Source organism: Suillus paluster (genome assembly GCF_016628075.1).
Source record: "Suillus paluster strain FC165 chromosome Unknown EDB91scaffold_1, whole genome shotgun sequence".
Lineage (NCBI taxonomy): Eukaryota > Fungi > Basidiomycota > Agaricomycetes > Boletales > Suillaceae > Suillus > Suillus paluster.
The window spans coordinates 1,700,538-1,717,666 of NW_024537561.1; the positions used below are offsets into that span (position 1 = coordinate 1,700,538).

At 48.5% G+C, this 17,129-nt stretch overlaps 7 protein-coding genes across 7 annotated transcripts; 1 reads left to right on the forward strand and 6 right to left on the reverse strand.

Annotated features, from left to right (window-relative positions):
• Positions 1-1,044: 1,044 nt before the first annotated feature.
• On the reverse strand, positions 1,045-2,080 carry EDB91DRAFT_1094682 (uncharacterized protein). The gene is made up of 4 exons (XM_041316892.1): positions 1,841-2,080; positions 1,638-1,787; positions 1,506-1,584; positions 1,045-1,453 (listed from the first exon to the last, which is right to left on the reverse strand). Exons 1-4 carry the CDS (start codon positions 1,894-1,896, stop codon positions 1,304-1,306), a joined length of 435 nt encoding a protein of 144 aa, XP_041184664.1. The 5' UTR covers positions 1,897-2,080; the 3' UTR covers positions 1,045-1,303.
• Positions 2,081-3,622: 1,542 nt separating this feature from the next.
• Positions 3,623-5,027, reverse strand: EDB91DRAFT_1094687 (RmlC-like cupin domain-containing protein). The gene is made up of 10 exons (XM_041316893.1): positions 5,006-5,027; positions 4,911-4,948; positions 4,760-4,852; positions 4,692-4,703; positions 4,607-4,638; positions 4,390-4,550; positions 4,311-4,337; positions 4,126-4,259; positions 3,981-4,071; positions 3,623-3,917 (listed from the first exon to the last, which is right to left on the reverse strand). Exons 2-10 carry the CDS (start codon positions 4,917-4,919, stop codon positions 3,853-3,855), a joined length of 624 nt encoding a protein of 207 aa, XP_041184665.1. The 5' UTR covers positions 4,920-4,948; positions 5,006-5,027; the 3' UTR covers positions 3,623-3,852.
• Positions 5,028-6,749: 1,722 nt separating this feature from the next.
• EDB91DRAFT_1094703 (kinase-like domain-containing protein) lies at positions 6,750-9,850 on the reverse strand. The gene is made up of 11 exons (XM_041316894.1): positions 9,623-9,850; positions 9,496-9,566; positions 9,132-9,448; positions 8,989-9,080; positions 8,786-8,940; positions 8,641-8,719; positions 8,487-8,569; positions 7,977-8,437; positions 7,444-7,925; positions 7,293-7,400; positions 6,750-7,261 (listed from the first exon to the last, which is right to left on the reverse strand). The coding sequence occupies exons 1-11, from the start codon at positions 9,842-9,844 to the stop codon at positions 7,028-7,030; spliced, it is 2,304 nt and encodes a 767-aa protein (XP_041184666.1). The 5' UTR covers positions 9,845-9,850; the 3' UTR covers positions 6,750-7,027.
• A 174-nt stretch (positions 9,851-10,024) lies between these two features.
• EDB91DRAFT_1094706 (uncharacterized protein) lies at positions 10,025-11,709 on the reverse strand (the record flags this gene model as incomplete). The annotated part of the gene is made up of 4 exons (XM_041316895.1): positions 10,025-11,008; positions 11,076-11,231; positions 11,279-11,520; positions 11,585-11,709. 4 exons carry the CDS (start codon positions 11,707-11,709, stop codon positions 10,113-10,115), a joined length of 1,419 nt encoding a protein of 472 aa, XP_041184667.1. The 3' UTR covers positions 10,025-10,112.
• Positions 11,710-11,835: 126 nt separating this feature from the next.
• EDB91DRAFT_1094709 (uncharacterized protein) lies at positions 11,836-13,611 on the reverse strand. The gene is made up of 5 exons (XM_041316896.1): positions 13,501-13,611; positions 13,284-13,425; positions 12,978-13,235; positions 12,537-12,892; positions 11,836-12,490 (listed from the first exon to the last, which is right to left on the reverse strand). Exons 2-5 carry the CDS (start codon positions 13,406-13,408, stop codon positions 12,228-12,230), a joined length of 1,002 nt encoding a protein of 333 aa, XP_041184668.1. The 5' UTR covers positions 13,409-13,425; positions 13,501-13,611; the 3' UTR covers positions 11,836-12,227.
• Positions 13,612-13,650: 39 nt separating this feature from the next.
• Positions 13,651-15,533, reverse strand: EDB91DRAFT_1094711 (uncharacterized protein). The gene is made up of 4 exons (XM_041316897.1): positions 15,179-15,533; positions 14,789-15,124; positions 14,533-14,739; positions 13,651-14,483 (listed from the first exon to the last, which is right to left on the reverse strand). The coding sequence occupies exons 1-4, from the start codon at positions 15,386-15,388 to the stop codon at positions 13,800-13,802; spliced, it is 1,437 nt and encodes a 478-aa protein (XP_041184669.1). The 5' UTR covers positions 15,389-15,533; the 3' UTR covers positions 13,651-13,799.
• A 43-nt stretch (positions 15,534-15,576) lies between these two features.
• On the forward strand, positions 15,577-16,970 carry EDB91DRAFT_1041172 (uncharacterized protein; the record flags this gene model as incomplete). Its single annotated transcript, XM_041312906.1, has 6 exons — positions 15,577-15,600; positions 15,649-15,700; positions 15,756-15,873; positions 15,927-16,397; positions 16,447-16,777; positions 16,830-16,970. The coding sequence occupies 6 exons, from the start codon at positions 15,577-15,579 to the stop codon at positions 16,968-16,970; spliced, it is 1,137 nt and encodes a 378-aa protein (XP_041184670.1).
• Positions 16,971-17,129: the final 159 nt, after the last annotated feature.

Genomic DNA, 17,129 nt, shown 5'->3' on the forward strand with positions numbered 1-17,129 from the left:
GCTATCCATTTGCGTCTGGACGGACAAACTGCTTCCTACTACTCACTATGCTGCATTTAGCATTCACATACACTTGTGTAACCACCCAGCGTCAATCCAGATGCCGGGAGGCCTCACATAATGACATGAGCTGGATAATTTTCTCAGTATCGTGTCATCTTGTTTTTTCTTTTCATGAAAAAAAAACCATCGCGTAAGTTCAACTTGCCCATAGCGGAAAGGTCTTATACATCGCCTCGCCCACCAGGGATGCGGCCGGTGTGACACGATGATACAATGTTCCGATTCAGATCCAGGATGGGAAGTCTGTCAACAACGTTATCTCGCGACACTAACGGGCGCCATGTCCCACCAGATGCCCATGCCTGCTGTCACTGCATGTTCCTCTTTGAGCAATAACACAGGTTCTCCCGTGCTGTTGCCGGGGAGATAACAACGTTTTTGCAGACCGACGGCGGCGGATCTATGTGGGTTAGTTGAGATACGTGTCCAGCTCTTTCCAGTATCTGGCTATCGCCCTGCCGTATTATCTGCGGGGATGAACACTCCCTTTTTGTGTTGAAGAAGCGCCAGCTAATATTAATACCCGTTCGAACGTTGCACCGTCAACGCAATTCCAGCATGCAGTACGTGCGAGGTGCCGTACAGCTTAGAGATTATCGATCGCGTCCCCCAGAGCCGTGGCTCCTCGCACGTACTATTTGCTGATGGCGCTGGCGTACCCACAGGTACATCATGAAAAAATACATTTACCAGTATAATGGGCTGATCCTCTGTGCGCACTCTATAAATTTCCCTTCTTCACCCTTTGCGTCCGAGGCACCGGCTGGCGTCGGTTTGACTCCTCCTTTCGCACAAGCGCGTCAGCAGATAGTGATTGTCGATATAGAAAAAATAGTTGAAGGCGTGAGTAATTATGCGGAGCAGCGCAGGTAAATTTGTCATGGTGCGGGGAACGACTGAACAAATAGCACGCTGGAGATATGAATATGCACTCAAGTTCTCGTGCCTGGCATGCCAAACGCCACCTTATAATAGCACACGTTTTGGATCCCCTGAACGGTAACGTCATCAAGGTTCAAAGTTCAATCTAACGAATTGCAACAGGAGGGGATGACAGAATTACACTAGTACATACAAATTTGTAGAAGTAACTCGGTGCGGGGAATGATACAGATGCGATTATAGATAATCGAGAGGGTAACGAAGCCAGGATCTCAACAAGCCACGGTCGAAAAAAATATCAGTGGGGAGCCGAGGATAAGAAGGTGGAATGAAGCGAGCTGATGCGATGAAAATGGCATCATGTCCTGATGCGGGTGTTTGAATTCGGCAGAGATACGTCCGCTCCTGAGAAAGCCTCGGCGGGCGGCGCATGTAAAGCGAGGAGGACGGTTGCATTGTCATTCGTATTTAGAACGTCGCGAATTGACTTTTCTGCGAGGGAGCACGTCTGGGTAAAATGGGTCAGCCTAAGAAACAATTAGAAATAGTGATTCACTGACTCGACTGTATCCACCTCTTTGAAGGGTTTGTCTAGACACTGCTATGGCATTGTGTATACTGTCATACGCGTAACGTCGCCTGGCAAGCCAGTGAATGAGAGAGGGCGAGTTCGGAAAACGAATGTTGCTTACAAAACACCTTCGAGTTCCCTACAGGAGCGAGGTACGATGAATAGGTCAGAGCCTGAGAGGTAGCGCGTGAATGCTTGGTAGGATGCACATCCTGCAACGAGGGTCTCATTGAACGAAGGATGGTCTTGGTCCCAGGTGAACCAATTTTCACTGGCAGTCATGGAGATCAGGACAGGTTAGGACGGTAAAGGTATGCAACGTACGTCAAATGGGTGTGGGCCAATGCCTCTGAGGTATTTGGGGCGAGGAAACGATCCATGGTATAGGAGAGTGGGGTGGCACTAATGAAGGTCAAGAACGGTGTTGGGGTTTGATATATACCAGTAGGCCTTTGGTTACTAAGCGGTTGTAGTGGAACACAGCAAAAGCTGTATCGTTAGCGCAATAGAAAAACAAAGCAGTAGCTTCCGGGAAACAAACGTGAAAGTTTGAATTGCACCGACTTTTATGAAGGATCTATAGATTTCCATTTTGAGCGATATAGCGGCCACTTCGCACGTTCGCCCCCAAAATGACTCAAACATCCACGGGCATCCACCTCTCCACCCGTAGCGCCAAATTCTATTACACAATTGCGTATACCGCACTACCCGGTAGATCTGGATCATCCATAATATCCAATCATCGTCATCGTAAACTCGAACGCCATTGCCATTACAATCACCCGACCAATCCTTGGCGGTTCTTCTAGTTCGACTTGGCTAGTCTTCGTGGCGATTCCTCGCTTCTCTATGGTCTTCGAAATCCTGTAAGTATTCCATGCCTAGAAATCTTGGCACGATGCGGCGCCAGTTGTTTCTTCATCTCAGAGGTCCGTCTTGGTCTCATAGAACTTGTTTTGCTGGCCGCCGCCACTGCTGACGAAAGAAACCGAAGCCCGCGGCGCCCGAATGTGGCTCACCTAGATATCGGTCCACAAAGTACAAACTGTCCACAAGCAGCCTGTTACTCAGGGCGTTTCAATTTTCATTTTCGCTTCAACCAGTTGCTACATCGTGACGAGTGCTACTAATGAGTGATTAGTACCGTTCGTGCCGTTGCTCGTGTCTCACCTTTCCAAGCAGTGCTATCGGCTTGAGTACATATCCTGGACCGGAGATTCGGAGGTACTCATATTCTTCTCGAGGTTCGCAGGAATAGTGGAATGCATCTTTTTCCGGCTTTGTTGATCGTATCAATGCTTCCCTTCGAGGTTGTGATGGAGCCAGAAAGTGACCAATCTGCGTCACTAGCACACTGCTGTAGTATTATCACACGCGCAGCCATTATTCCCTCACTGAGCGAGGCCCAGTTCGCGATCGGAAATGACGCACTGATGCCATCATATCAACTTGCAACCATCAGGCTAGCCAAGGTCAAACGTGCGTCACCGAACAGCAAGGAACGCGTCTAGCCTACGAGCGCTATGGTCGATCTGCGTTTGGACTCGTCTTGAGAGACACTTCAGAGCGATACTTCTGGGATAGCTCAGGGACACTGTCGCCTAAGTACCTCTCCACCAGTGAGAGCGCACGCTTATGGCTGAAGAAAGTTTCAAATGTGAACGTAAACTAGGCCGTCTCGCAGATATGATGCAAGGCGCGCGCTAGGGGTGGCAGACCTTGTGAAAGATGATCATGATCTCTTACGGCTTTTACGAAACGAACGTTTCAGTGTGACTGCCCCACACTTGATTACCTGGACTGGTAGCGCGCGTCACTTTGACTTGTCACCGCTGCTTCTGTACAACGTTTTCGTCACCAGGAACAATTGCGCATTTTGAATGGGATCGAACCGGGATATGATAGTCACCGAGTCACCCTAAAACAGGGGATCTCGCCTTGCCAATTTCTGCTATTGGATTTCTTGTGCATCATTTGAAATGCGTGATCCCAACACTAGTATCAGCTATACATTAGAGTCAGCACCAAGTACTTAGCACTCGCAGAAATAGCGAGCGTCTTCCTTCTTTTACTTACAGGTAGTTATCAATTTTAGCATTGGTCCCCCTAGCGCCAAGACTCGCTGGATACAGTCAAATAAGGCAGACAAATTTTCGAAAATAATTGCAGTGTCTAGTGTGGCCTGTTTCATCCAGACCTCGCATGCATTACTCTGACTCATTCGCAAAAAAAAACAGAAGCACTGCACATACAAATTATGAAACATTAAGTATCGCAAAGGAGCTTGCTCCTTGTACAGGAGATTACAATTATGCGTACGATAGTCCTGAAACTCACGAATTCCCAATTTTGCTCTTCCATGTATGTGCTTTCTCGAACCCGTTACGTCCCGTTCGGTCTGGGTATCGATTCAGATATTATTTGAGTACATCGTCAGACATTCCAGCAAAGCATCACTCACAGTCCATCAGCGTCTTCTGAATTTCTTCTTGATTCGTCATGACGAAAGGACCGTACTGGAAAACAGTCTGGTCGAGAGGCTCCCCAGCAATCTATTCCCCAAAAAGACATTCAAGAAAAAAAATCTATGAAATCAGTGTACATACCAACACAAATTGTGTATCGTCGTTTGCAGCCGTTAGTTGCACGCCGGTCTCGCCGTCGTTGTTAGAAAGGACCAGCGTGTGGAAAGCGTCATTGACAGGACCGCTTTCACCAACGTTTACTGCACCCTTCCAAACTAAGGGGAAAGGTCAGCCCCTGAGAGACCCGACATGGTGGACCAACATACTGTACACAAATGCCGTCCAACCAGCAGCTGTCGATAAGGGTGAGCGGCAAAGAGCTTCTGAGCATTAATGAATACGTACGAATGTCCTGGAACATCGTTGCGCCTGCATTCTTCATTGTCACGTGGAAGAACCAGCACCCGCCGAGTGGCCGCACAGGTGACTCAACGCCGTGACTCTTTCCACTAATGACTTTGATGCTAATGCCACCATCCTCGCCTTCAGGATACGCAGTTGGAATACTGGAAAACCAAGCGTCACAGAAAGAACTATCAAGGCACATATACGATCGACATACGATTCAGGGCCCAGCTCCTGATAGGACGGTTCCTACTCCGAAAGTGATTATCAAGACCACATCATCGATACCCTACTACACTTACCACCATCTTGAACTGGGGCACGTTCGTTAAGTGATATAGCCACACAGGGGTAAGCGCAGAAGACTAACCTCCTTTGGTAGGTCCACCCAAAGCTGCAATCCTCGAGGCTCAGGCACGCCTTTTCCCTGCACAGGCATCTCCGCGTGAATGATACCTTTTCCCTGTATGATACGGCAGTTGAGATTGACGGTGCGTATAAAATAAGGGTTGTTCACTAACGGCACACATCCATTGGACACCGCCCGTCTCAATGGTCCCTGTTAATTTGCATGTCATGACACGCGTATCAGATAAACTCGTGGAAGCAAGCATACCAGCATGGCCTGCGGAATCCTCATGGCGACTTGATCTTTACAAAATCAATGTTACACCTTATATGCCCAAAGCAAGTAGAAATTGCTCACCCTTCCAGCATATACGTTACTGTTGCCTGACCACGATGCGGATGGTCGGGGAACCCCTGTGAAATGATGCATCATATGATTTGTGCTGCAGTAATTGATTCAATTGACTTACAGCACCTTCAGAGACGTGGAAGTGATCCAGCATCAGGAAAGGCGTCAAATTGCGCAAGTTCGCGGTTCCGATCGACCGTCGTACGCGCGCTCCAGCACCCTATTGGTTGAATGGGGTATGAAGCACCAGAGATCAATTAGTTGATCAAATGGACATACCTCAGCTGTTTCAACAGCCAGCACCTTCTTCAAGACATTCCGAGAAGCAACGTTCAAGGCCATCTCAGGGGAAAGCTTGAGAATTGGGATTAGAGATAGGAAAAATATGTTAATGTTGATGAGGTTAATGATGGGCAACAGTGGAACGAAGAGATGACGGATGTTGGACTGATGGGACGAACTTATATACCCTGCTCACTGGCTTTGTAAAGAAGCTCGATCGCCGCTCACCGCTCCGGGTCAGCTTAGAAACAAATTTCATTTTGTTGGTGGCCCTTCACCATTGCGGGGAGAATGTCCTCACCGTGTCGGACGTGCTGAATAATGGATTTGCTCTTACAGGGAATAAAATACCCAGGGATGTCTTATAGCTGGCTCATAGTTCCCACTCACCAAAAGTTTCCTACCGTCATCTGGAAGACAACATCCAGGTCCCCGGCACCATAAAATCACTTAGTGGTGTTCAAGTGGTGTTTGCTTCATGAAATGGGTCTCTAGATATGATTCACGAGTCAGTCTGATCTTACTGGACAAGAGTGGATCGCCCGTAGAGACCCTACCTGGATCAGGGAGGCCAGTGAAACTGGCACCCCTCTCGCTAACGTTGGTCCTGTGAGCGAGTCAGCTGCTCTGAGACAGTTGAAGTCGTGAGCTACCAAGTCGACAGCGCTTAGTTGCACGACCAAACACGATGCGTTGTTGGCGATCGCTAACCAATTCTTTTCGCGACAGATATCTCATCTTTGTCAGAAGTCTCCCGACAGTTGTACGTGCTCATTTCGATGTCGACTCTACCAATTTGTAAGAGTCCTGTTTTCCGTGCGAGTGGCTCATCCAGATTCCACACCATGTCTTGAGACCAATGATATCCGGACTCGGCGCCAAACCAGGGCCTCAGGCAATCAATTTCTATGTTCGTTCCCCGATCACCATTTCGTTTGCTTTTGACAGAAGCTGGAGCTGCCCATGTTCTGGACTACTTCTATACTCCGGATATTCTATCATGCCATGAATTCATATTTGTCAATGGCTTATATCAACCACCAGCTCAACAAGCTTTACTCGTCGCATTCTAGAAATCTGTTGGAGCCTGCAAATTGCAACTGTCATCAAATTGCGAAGCAGAATCAAACTACGGTCCGGTCAGAGTCGAGCTTCGTACCGCGATGTCCTCAAATTTCAATGTTTGGAGTTTACAACTGGAAGCGCCGACTATCCGCGGCGCAAACCTCTGCTGACTTTGGTGATATGATAATTTGTCACCTGGAATCATGCGGTAGTAGATTCTCAAAAATGTCAATTTCGCGAAGCAGTACCCGAGATACCAATCAGCGAGCCATAATATGCATGTTTAAGGTTGCAACGATGAGCACTGTCATGTTTTCATTTGTGCGATTGTCCAGTGATTGTCCGGACCTGCAATTTGGTCACAGATATCGATAGTGCCCACCGCCCAAAGGAACGGAATCTCGTTACTGCTCTGATGTTCACTTTCTAGTTATATCGGGCGAAAGGATGGTGCATCGGATGATATCGTATACAAAGAACTACTATTGACAATGGGTCGTCTTTGCATGCCCGCCGCAGAAACCGAAAGTTATCGTGTGTCATATCGTAAATAACGATGCAATAAAACAAAATAAATCGATAGCACACCACACGTCACGACCGTGACAACGCCTTCCGCGCCTCTTCACTCGCCTTGCGAGCACATGCAAGCGCCGGCCGAGTGCCATGACCTGCAGCGCGAGTTTGCTTCCCCTGCTTCGCATTGTTCGTAGCTGCTACGACGCGCAAGAGGTTGCCGGTGCTTGAACGTTTCGTTGACCGAAGAGTTCCAGGAGCTATCGCGCGTTCGCGTTCAGTGCGCTTGAGGAATGGACTCGGTAGATTTTCCTTCATCAGAAAGGTCATATTCCAACGGTACGGGGGGTGCCGTTTTCGTTGTCGTACAGATATCCGTAGACTCTGTTCGTGAGGTTGTTGACTTTGAGGGTCGTGATGATGATGCGAATCCTGTAGGGTCGGAGGCAGACTACCGGTAGAGTCACAGCTTTCCGAAGGGGTGCGCGTCGAACAGATCCTCGGATGGATGGCTTGCGTAGACGCGTGGGGGGGACAGAATTCGGGTCTCTTGCTGAAGAGGCTGAGGCAGTCATCTCGGGACTTGTTCGTTCTCGTTTTGATGGGGAAGGCGGCAAGTCGGCGTCGCCTTCCCCATCTTCTGCATCGGAACTATCACCCCCCTCGTCAAAGTCAAATATCTTGGCAAACTCGATGTTCACTTTGGGTGATTTGACGAAAAGTTGGGCAAGCTGAGCTGGCGTAGGTGTCGCTAACGGTTGGCCAGTTTCTGTCAGAACGACACCTTTCATCGCTGAAAAGGGTACGACAGGTTTGACAGAACGGCTAACGGGCGTCTCGAGCGTAATAGTCGTGTTCATGAAGGAAAAATCCTGTGACCGACGTTGGGCAGACCGCAGGCGGCTGTCTTCAGCTAGCTGCGCGAGAGGTGCAAGGAGGTTTTTCACTTCTTCTAGGGGTGTCTTGTCTTTGCGTTCTACAGTCGACGCAATCAGTAATTGGACAGTGTAAAAAACATAGCCCAAACCTTTAGTCTCGCTTGCAGCCTTCTCTTCTACTGCTTTCAACCTCACTTCTAAATCTTTCCTTGCTGCATCAAGCTTCCCCTGTTCTGCGTCGAGCTCTGCTTCCCTCCCTTGAATCCAATTCACCTTGTCCTCTAGTTCCTTCATCATCCCTGCCCTGATCTCCTGTTCTCTTGCTGTCCACCACGCAAATAGCTCCTGGTCACGCTGGCGCACATGGTTTTCGAGCTCTTCCTCGCGCAGTGCCATTACCTCCTCCATACGTTTTCGTACATCACGCAGCCGTTGTTCTGAGTTGGCCTCTGCCTGCCTCAATAGCTCGTGGAGTCGGGCAATTTCATGGTCTTTTTCGGAAATGATGGATGTTAGCCGTGCTTCCCGTTCTGCGAGGGCTGCCTCGCGGGCGGCGACTTCTCGCTCTTTCGTAACAACAGCTACTTTGTACGATTTCACTGTAGCAAGCCTGTAAAAGCCATTCAGAACGGTTCATGAGTCGTGCGACACAAACTGACATCTTTTCTGTCTCTGAAACCTTGAAAACGAGCTCTAACCGCTCGTGTTGGAGAAGCTGAGCTGCTGAAGGCCTCATCGCGGGCTGCAAAGAGATGTGGAATGAGCAACAAATTTGACCAGGACCATAGTGTGCTACCCCCGTATGATACTCACATTAAGGTTCAACATTGCTTTGATTACACTTGACAATGCCTGGCTGTACCCTTTCGGTAAGGGTGGTATTCGGCCATTGCTGTACGAATAGGAATTCAGGTTCTTCTAGCGTGCGAGAGGCAAGTCATCTATCTATGCAACTTACCGTATAAATATACTCAACTCTGCATGAGTCTTCGCTTCGTGGAATGGCGGCTTCAGCGCGCAAAGCTCGTAGATAAGACAGCCCAGCGACCAGATATCGGACTTGGAATCGTAGGCCCGCTCTTGCATCAGCTCAGGAGACATATAATATGGTGTCTGTTCTCGTGAATTAAATCATGAAGGAGCCTCAGCCAGAAAGCTTACCCCGACATATGTGTTCGCAAAGTTTGCTTGGGACAATGCTTTTGATAAACCGAAGTCACCAAGCTTCACGATGTTTGATTGGTCCAGAAAGACTGCGGGTGAAAGGTCTGTTTGAGCTGAGGAATGGTCACCAAATGACACACCATTATCTGGCTTGAGGTCTCGATGTAAAATTTGCGGCCGCTTCTCCTTAGCATCGCCTTCGGATGTGCCACTACCTGTTCGTCCATGACTACCAGGGTGATGACAATAATGAAGCGCAAGCAAGATTTGCATGAAGTAGTTCCAAATCGTGTCCTCCGGCACGGGTCGGTTATACTTTTGAGCTTGCTTTATGACAGTGGATAAATCCCCTCCGCCACAGTACTCCATAAGAATGTACAAGATGCCTGCATCTCGGTCAACGTGGCGGTCATGATATCGTACAATATGCTCGTGATGCAGATCTTTCAAGATATTACTGAATAGCGATGAGTTGCAGCGGCGAAAAAGAACTCGAACACTGACACTTCGGCAACGATTTGCTTCCTATCCCGCTCACTCATTCTCTCGAAGTTGAGCTCCTTTCGTGCAAGCACCTACCGGCAAGAGTGTCAAATACCTATCGATGTAAGACTGGCACATGCAGACTCACCTGGCCATCCGACTTCCTCCTGACTTTACGAATGATTCCGAATGAACCATTACCAATGATATCCAGAGGCTCGTACAGTTCCAGAAAGTTGCTCATGCTCGTTGTCGCACAAAGCGTGCGGTGAGGGTAGTGGTATGGTGAAACAGTGCAGTCAAAATACAAATTCGCCAAAAGGCGCGAGTGGAACTGCCACAACCTTTTAAATGAACATGTCACGCGCATTGGTTATATTCATCATGTGACCGTGATTTTCGTCCGTGTTTCTGACTTCCGATTCCGACGGCAGACTTCAAACTTTGGCAGCACAGTTTGCGCGCATTCAGTTACGCATAGCAACAATGACGCGATAAAAATGAACTCTGAACCAACGAACACAGTGGCTGTAAGTCGTGTAATCATGGCTGAGTGAATCATAGTTTAATTGATGTTCAGGGTGGCGTATTCGAATGATACATACGGGCCTAGAGGATTACTTGTTGACTATCTAGTCCTACATTCTTTGTTCCCTTCCATCTCGTAACATGACTAGCGATGGTCTTTCCGCGATGATGCATACGTCTCCGTAGAGGTTCCCCATCATAACCTCTCGACCGCCCGCAACATACTGCGAGTGGAAACTCCATGCAGAAGGTTTTGTGCTAACCAACAAGATATCTGTTGCATCTTTTCCTTCCACAACATTTTCATCTAACTTGGCTCGTTTTCTATCCGGCTCACCACGCGCCCCTACGAAACTCACAATTTCAGGATTCCCCAATGTTTCCATCAAGTAGTGGACCTCATCGTTGCCAGAAAGATCAATTATATGATCCGCCAAGAAACTGAATTCCGTCCATCCGATATTTCGATACAGGATACGGACCGACCACGGGATGGAAAGGGAGCTCAAAACGCATGCGACCATTGCATCTCTCCCCTTCAGGTGGCTGCCGACGTCGACCATGGACCTCGATACAGGCGTGTACTGATTGCGAAGGCCAAATGCCAGGTATCCACCTCCAGGCAAGACACCTGGATCCAAAAGCAAGCCAGTGATACCTATCGTTAGCGAGTTCACGCCGTAAATGCCATTTTGCTCAAGGGTGGCTACGAGCGGAATGTCATCGTCGGTTGAAAAGTGCAGGCGATATGTGAGTATCACACAATGCCCTGACGTGATTGTTCTGACTGCATAATGTACGTCGTCGTAGAATGCAACAAAGGCCACAGACGCCTGTGACGCCCTTGTGAACAGTTCCGCGAAATTAATGGTCCATTCGTGATGTCCCTGACGGAGGAGTAATGTTCCGCCCTCGTCGGTCGTTGGGAATACAACCAAAACGCTCGCAAATCCTTTAGGGGTGGCCGTATTTTCGCGTGGATTAGTGAATTCCCTCCGAAGGGCGACTGCGGATGAAACGCCTGTAATGAGAAATCATGAGGCATTTCAGCTTTAGAAGTCCTTGTTACGAACCAAAAACATTGCAGAACTCGTCGAGGCTGAGGGAAAACATCCGTGAATCCTCATAACTCTTGAGCAACCGATATTCATGGAGACAAATATCCACCACGGCTGTGTCAGTTTCAGCTGCAGGAAGGACTGGCGGACGCTTCGTGTGATCCTCGGCATCTGGTACGCTAATTCATACGTGGTTGTTATGAAACATGATAACTGACCATAAATCTTGAGGTGCTGGACAATAAGTTGTAGTGGTCGCTTGTCGTTGCCACCTTCGAGTAGTTCACATCGAATGGCCTCAGTGAGACGGCAATGCTCCGCATCGAATGTAGTGGCGAGCTCGATTGCGTTGAGTTGTGCCGGAGTAAAGCGAGAGACATTTGCTCCCGGAGCCTGAACACGACAAGAGCGCGTCAAGTGGTTGAGTTCTTCGGATGTTGCAGACAGCAAGTTTATTTTTCTGTCGACAAAACGATTAATTTCAATGTTTCGTCTTATGTGATATGCGAATGTGCGAGTTATACCCTGCATGATCATCGACGCCTGTACTGTAAAACAAGATGCATCTCTCTGGAGTGGTAGGAAGCGTTCCACAGCAGTACGGTGGTCTGGGCTTCATGGAAGCTCGAACGTTGTCCAACTTCCCCATGATCATCTCTCATTTCGAGGATCCCCTTTTTATTATAACATGTTATCACTACGAAGAGAAGACACGTCGAGTCAACGTCTAACGTAACTCTCTTAGAACTTGAATAAGAAGCCCGCTACACGACCTGACTCATTCGTCGATCAAATCTCCGTCAACTTTAAGGTTTAAGGGTGCACGCACTTGAAGCTTCAGAAGCCTCAAATATTCTGAGCGCAGTCTTAGTGAGTCAGTGATTGGTGGAAGGCGCGTTTCTCCTTTTCACAACGTCGAGAAAGCTGCTTTATGAGCACACCTGAGTCAGACTAAAAGCGAAATTGAGCCACAGCTCGTACTAATATACAACCTTCGCAGGGACCTCCGCAACTAGGCAAATATCACCATAAAGGTTTCCCATCATTATCTCGTCCCCGTATGCAAGATATTGAGAATGTACGTTTGTGACGGAGGGCATCTCTGTCACCTGGATGATTTCAGCGACATCTTCCGAGTGTCTGTAGTGGTCGCTAGCCAGCCTCTCGTCAGTCATTCCCAAATTCATCAACAAACCGAATGAATTCAGCTCCTGGACCCAATTTCTCACCAGCACCCCAGTGACTCCACACGAAGTCGCGCTGGGAAAGATAGGATATGAATTTATGGAGCACGAATGTCTGCTCCGAATGAGATCCTCTGTCACGGTATAGAACACCGAGAGACCATGGCAGATGGAGCCTGTCTAGGACACGAGAAGTGATCGCATCCGAGCCCTTCAAGCGTGACCTAAGAGTGTCCACTCTCATCTCTGACTGATACGGGGTACTGATGGCGAAGTCCGAATCCGAGATAACCACCGTTAGGTAACACCTTGGAATCATTCACTAATTCGACAAGGGCAGCTTTCAAGGACAATTCAAAGGGGCCAGGTGCGGAGATAATAGCTAATGAACTTTCCTCGCCAGACACGAAGTAGAGTTTGTAACCCAAGGTGAGGCGGTGACCAGATGTGATTAAGCCAATCTCACGTTCGACCTCATTGAAGTACGCTGCATAACCGATGAGAGGGATCTGTGCTTCTGACAGCATCGTTGCAAAGTCGACACGCCACAGGCTTTCGTTGTTGCGTAGACTGCATATCCCTCCGGTATGCGGAGTCGGGAATACAATATCGAGGAAACCTAATAGCTTGTCGCTATTCGTGGCGTTCCTGCGTGCCAGTGGTCCGACAAAGCTGCCTGCACCTAAGCATGACACAGATTGACTTCAATTCGTACGATAGTATGAAGATTCACCGACCATAGATATTCAATTCAAACAATTCGAATCTGATGTCCCGCCGAACGGTCATGCCCTCGAATAACGCCTGACCCACGGCATCAACCAGTCCAGTGTTTTCCAAGTTAAATTGAGTGGCGAACGCAGTGGCGTCTAACCTGCCGGCCCTGAGTTTATTGGGAACTTCTCCATGGTCATAATCATATGCTGCAAGATGACAAGCTTCATGGAGTGACTCAAGCTGGTCCTGCGTAGGGGAAAGCAAATTTATTTTTCTGGATAGTTTTCAGTTCGTTGCCACTGGTTAATAGTGCGTGTCATACCGTGTACCGCTCGCCGTTGTACTATAAAAAAGTGTAGATTGCTCGACAGAAAATTTGCAACTTCCACTGCAATATAGAGGACGAGCATCTAATGTTGCACGGATGTGAGCCAGACTATCAGACATGGGATGAAGTTACGCGACTGCACAGGGATAACATGCTTGGTGAGAAACCCTATGAAATATAGCATATCTTCAATCTCACGAATCAGACTTACCTTCATCGCCGATCAGAATGGCAGGTCTGCATGAATCAGATATGATTATGTACCAACGAAGGAAGCTACAGATCGCGCGCCTCGAGGTAAAATGTACACTACTAATACATCACGCGATTATGTACTTATATATTTCCACTTAGATCCCTGACTCTCACGTCTATGATGACACAACATGAGTCGGTCTCAACACGTTTTTCTCCAATATAGTATAACTGCCTTGCGCAATATAAGCACCTGAAGATGCGAGTTTGAGATCGAGATCTAGTGGATGCGTTGCTTGAAGCTGCGGAAATGGGTCAATTCCTGTAATCTAGACAGCTAACGAAACGGTCCAGAACGTCCAATAAGCGCTTGCGTTGACTCTTCGTATCGAAGACAGTAGCATGATCCAAGTCAGGATCAAAAAGCACTTCTAGTCTGTCCGTAGCCCAGTGTTCCGAAGCGGTTTGTTCCTCTGTCAAGTATTTTCTGACTTGCTCCGAGTTCACGATTTGATCTTTTCCACTCAGCCATATAGCGACGGGTCTTCCCATCAGTTCTTCTTTCCATAGTACGTTTTCAGACCAAAAGAAGTGTCGGGATAAGGTCCGCGAGATATCTGGGTCCCTGGACGCGAAATACCAGAGCTGTAACTCGTTAGCAGAACGAGCTTGTCGGTAGACAAAATTATAGGCGACATCAGGAAGGTGGAGAAGAAATGGTATCGGATCAACGAAAAGCATCGCCGCAACGCGAGGGGCCAAATGAGAATGGAGCATCTGCGCAGTGACGACTGTCCCACATGAGTGGGACAAGACCACAAAACGATCGAGTCCGAGATCATCCAGAATCTGGGAAATAGCGGTGCAGGTGGCTGAGCTTGAGAGTGGAGGGGAGGTGATATGCATGCTGATGGAAAGGAATTCGATTGCCAAAATTCCAATATCTGGATGTAGGGAAATGAGTTCCTTGAAGAAAGGCGTATATGGGTACAAGCCGATCTGCGGAAATATTAAATGCATCCACAAAAAAATAAATTCAGAAGCCCACTCCAATGCCATGCAGAAAGAGAACGGGGAGCTTCGTACTTGATCTGTGAGGGCGATACCAGTATGGCAAGTTGACTACCGGCGATCTTCGCGAGATGACACAACAGGGGCGCATCGGAAAGGACGCTATCCAAGCGCCGTCATCATAGTGATGGAATCCCTGGCGCCAAAGTCTGAAAGATGAAGCAACATCCACCAAACCTACAACCTGAATGCAGTAGGTCGTTGAGGCTCAGCATGTTCTGATGATTACTTACCAGATACCATATTACTGGTCGGTGCAGCATCGATACACTGTCGATGGTCAGTCGCATGGGTCGGGCTCCAGCGTTATATCCAGGGGTTAATTTTCGACCAATGATATCTTCAACCATTGAGATATATTCCTCTAGTTCCTCCTCCCATTCCACCAAACAGGTGTCTCTAGTCGCAGAGAATAAAGCCCAGAGGAGCCAGTCTACAACGTTATCCTTCTTAAACTCTGCTGAAAAAAACCATCCGGAGAGGTAATCTGAGGTTGCTAAGTGGCCGGAACATCGTTGGAAAAGCATCCGCCGATATTCGCGAGTGTGAATGGCGGGGTGCACTGCAGACTAGAGGAGCAATGTGAGACGCCAGGCCTGTGAAGAGTATAGATGAATCCATGCCTTCTGTAACAAATAACGTCTAGGCAGGTATACCAAGGTATAAAACAATACCTCCAAGAAAGCATACCCTCCGAATGAGGTTTGCCATCTGGTAGCTGGTTGAACAGCAACGAGGTACCCGAGGTATAGAAAGCTAATTGGTGCCACCAAACGAAGAAACCCTATGCTGATGAGTATAAAGATATATTCGGGCAGACTTGTGCCAATCATTTGTGTTGCGTTGGCTAACGAAAGAAGACACCGTCTTGGAAGGAACAATGTACTTACTCCTAGGGGACTCGACTCGTCTCTTGAAGATCAATTAGGAGTGTTTTCTCACGGTTACCGTCATCACCGGGCGTCGCCGAAAAGTTTCCCTTGCCTTCCATCCACCATCATCCAACGGCGACGTCGACGAAATGGCAAAGAAAAAGAATAAGCAGGTGCGTATACAACCTCGTTTTACGCACACTGCTTACAGAGGCCTTTAGATCATCCGCCCGTGGTGCTGGTACTGTGAAAGGGAGTTCGAAGATGAGAAAGGTAACTTCTTTTAACACGTCTGGAAGATGGAACCTTCATTTACATGGTTCTTTAGTTCTCATGCAGCACCAAAAGGCCAAACACTTCAAATGCAACATGTGTCCGCGGCGGTTGAACACTGCTGGCGGTTTGGCCGTGCATATCCAACAAGTGCATAAGCTAGAACCAGAGAAGTGCATCAAAATTCATCCAGATCTAGTTCGTCTTGTTGACTCTGATTGTCCAGCCTTCCACGAATTGAGAACGCTATGCCAGGACGTGACGGGTATGAAGTGGAGATTTTCGGGATGGAGGGCATTCCTGCACCTGATGTTGCAGACTATAAGCGCCGCAAGGAAATCGAACTTGGCCTAGCTGCAGGTTCTATATCTCAGCCTCAGCCCAAGAGACCTAAGATCGAGAAGAGGCCTTTATCGGAGGACGAGCTCAAAGCTCAGCTAGAAGCCCACAAGGCCTTGATGGGTGGTAGCAGTGATAATCCTCCTGCTCCTCCTGCAGCTGACAATAGTGCCGGCGCTGTGTACGGCGCTCCTCCACAAGCATATGCTGCCCCTCCCACTCCAGCTCCTGGCCTTCCACCGTCAGCTCCTCCTGGTCTTATACCAGGTGCGCCTCCATTTTTCCCGGGGGGGCCTCCCCCTGCTGGGGCTCTACCACCATTTCCACCATTTCCTGGTATGCCCGGCTTCCTTCCAGGGTAAGATCGATTTATCTCGAGTAACCTCTTGTGCTGATCTGTTAAGTAGACATCCCCCCCCTGGCTTCCCGATGCCTCCCCCTGGTTTCATGCCTCCACCGGGCATGATTCCCCCAGGTGCGCCACCCTTTCCTCCCGGAAGTGTTCGGCCACCATTCCCCCCGCCTCCTTCTTTTGTTCCCGCTGGTTCAGCATCACCCTTCCCACCAATTACACCTGGACATGGACCTGGTGCTCCACCAGTACCATTTGCTGTGCCCCTCCCCGCCACGACTGCTGCGCCCCCTCCTCTGACCTTGCCGAATCCTGCCCTTGAACAGAAGTATGCTCCTTTCAAGAAACCAACAGAACTCAAATATGCAGACCCGAATTTTTCCCCTGTAAGTCGACGTAAATTTATCCTAGCTCTAGAATTAATGAGACGTATTACAGGAAGAGAAACGGGCTTATACTAAAAAATACTACGTTGCTCGAGACTCGACAAATATGCCACCATTTGTCATTGATTCTTCTGCATATGCGGCTGAAGAGACGAGAGGGAAGAAAAGGGCCCGGGCAGAGGACTTCCTCTAGTGGTCAGGATTATACTTTGCGTTACGGTTGATCCAATGACATCGAGGCAGATCATTTTCTCGACAGAGGGTTGTCACAGCGCAGGCTGCCAAAGGAAGAGGGCTGTTTGATGGAGACTTACCAGTCCGTCCCATCCATCTACTTCTTCCTGCTCATAGA

Bases quoted from the DNA above. Each gene is read 5' to 3' on its own strand.
- EDB91DRAFT_1094682 (XM_041316892.1), bottom strand. From the start codon at position 1,896: ATGGATCGTTTCCTCGCCCCAAATACCTCAGAGGCATTGGCCCACACC. The intron at 1,788-1,840 runs GTACGTTGCATA...CATGACTGCCAG, and splicing joins TTGGCCCACACCCATTTGAC to TGAAAATTGGTTCACCTGGG. The intron at 1,585-1,637 runs GTAAGCAACATT...CTGGCTTGCCAG, and splicing joins AGGGAACTCGAAGGTGTTTT to GCGACGTTACGCGTATGACA.
- EDB91DRAFT_1094687 (XM_041316893.1), bottom strand. The intron at 4,551-4,606 runs GTATGTCGATCG...TTGGTTTTCCAG, and splicing joins CAGGAGCTGGGCCCTGAATC to TATTCCAACTGCGTATCCTG. The intron at 3,918-3,980 runs GTGAGTGATGCT...ATCGATACCCAG, and splicing joins TCAGAAGACGCTGATGGACT to ACCGAACGGGACGTAACGGG.
- EDB91DRAFT_1094709 (XM_041316896.1), bottom strand. From the start codon at position 13,408: ATGTCTGATAGTCTGGCTCACATCCGTGCAACATTAGATGCTCGTCCT. The intron at 12,893-12,977 runs GTGAATCTTCAT...ACTGGCACGCAG, and splicing joins GAATTGAATATCTATGGTCG to GAACGCCACGAATAGCGACA. The intron at 12,491-12,536 runs GTTATCTCGGAT...CGTATCAGTCAG, and splicing joins CAAGGTGTTACCTAACGGTG to AGATGAGAGTGGACACTCTT.
- EDB91DRAFT_1094703 (XM_041316894.1), bottom strand. From the start codon at position 9,844: ATGCGCGTGACATGTTCATTTAAAAGGTTGTGGCAGTTCCACTCGCGC. The intron at 8,941-8,988 runs GTAAGCTTTCTG...TCACGAGAACAG, and splicing joins TTGCGAACACATATGTCGGG to ACACCATATTATATGTCTCC. The intron at 8,570-8,640 runs GTGAGTATCATA...ATCTCTTTGCAG, and splicing joins AAGCAATGTTGAACCTTAAT to CCCGCGATGAGGCCTTCAGC.
- EDB91DRAFT_1094711 (XM_041316897.1), bottom strand. From the start codon at position 15,388: ATGATTGGCACAAGTCTGCCCGAATATATCTTTATACTCATCAGCATA. The intron at 14,740-14,788 runs GTAAGTAATCAT...TACTGCATTCAG, and splicing joins GACCAGTAATATGGTATCTG to GTTGTAGGTTTGGTGGATGT. The intron at 14,484-14,532 runs GTGGGCTTCTGA...ATATTTCCGCAG, and splicing joins TCTTTCTGCATGGCATTGGA to ATCGGCTTGTACCCATATAC.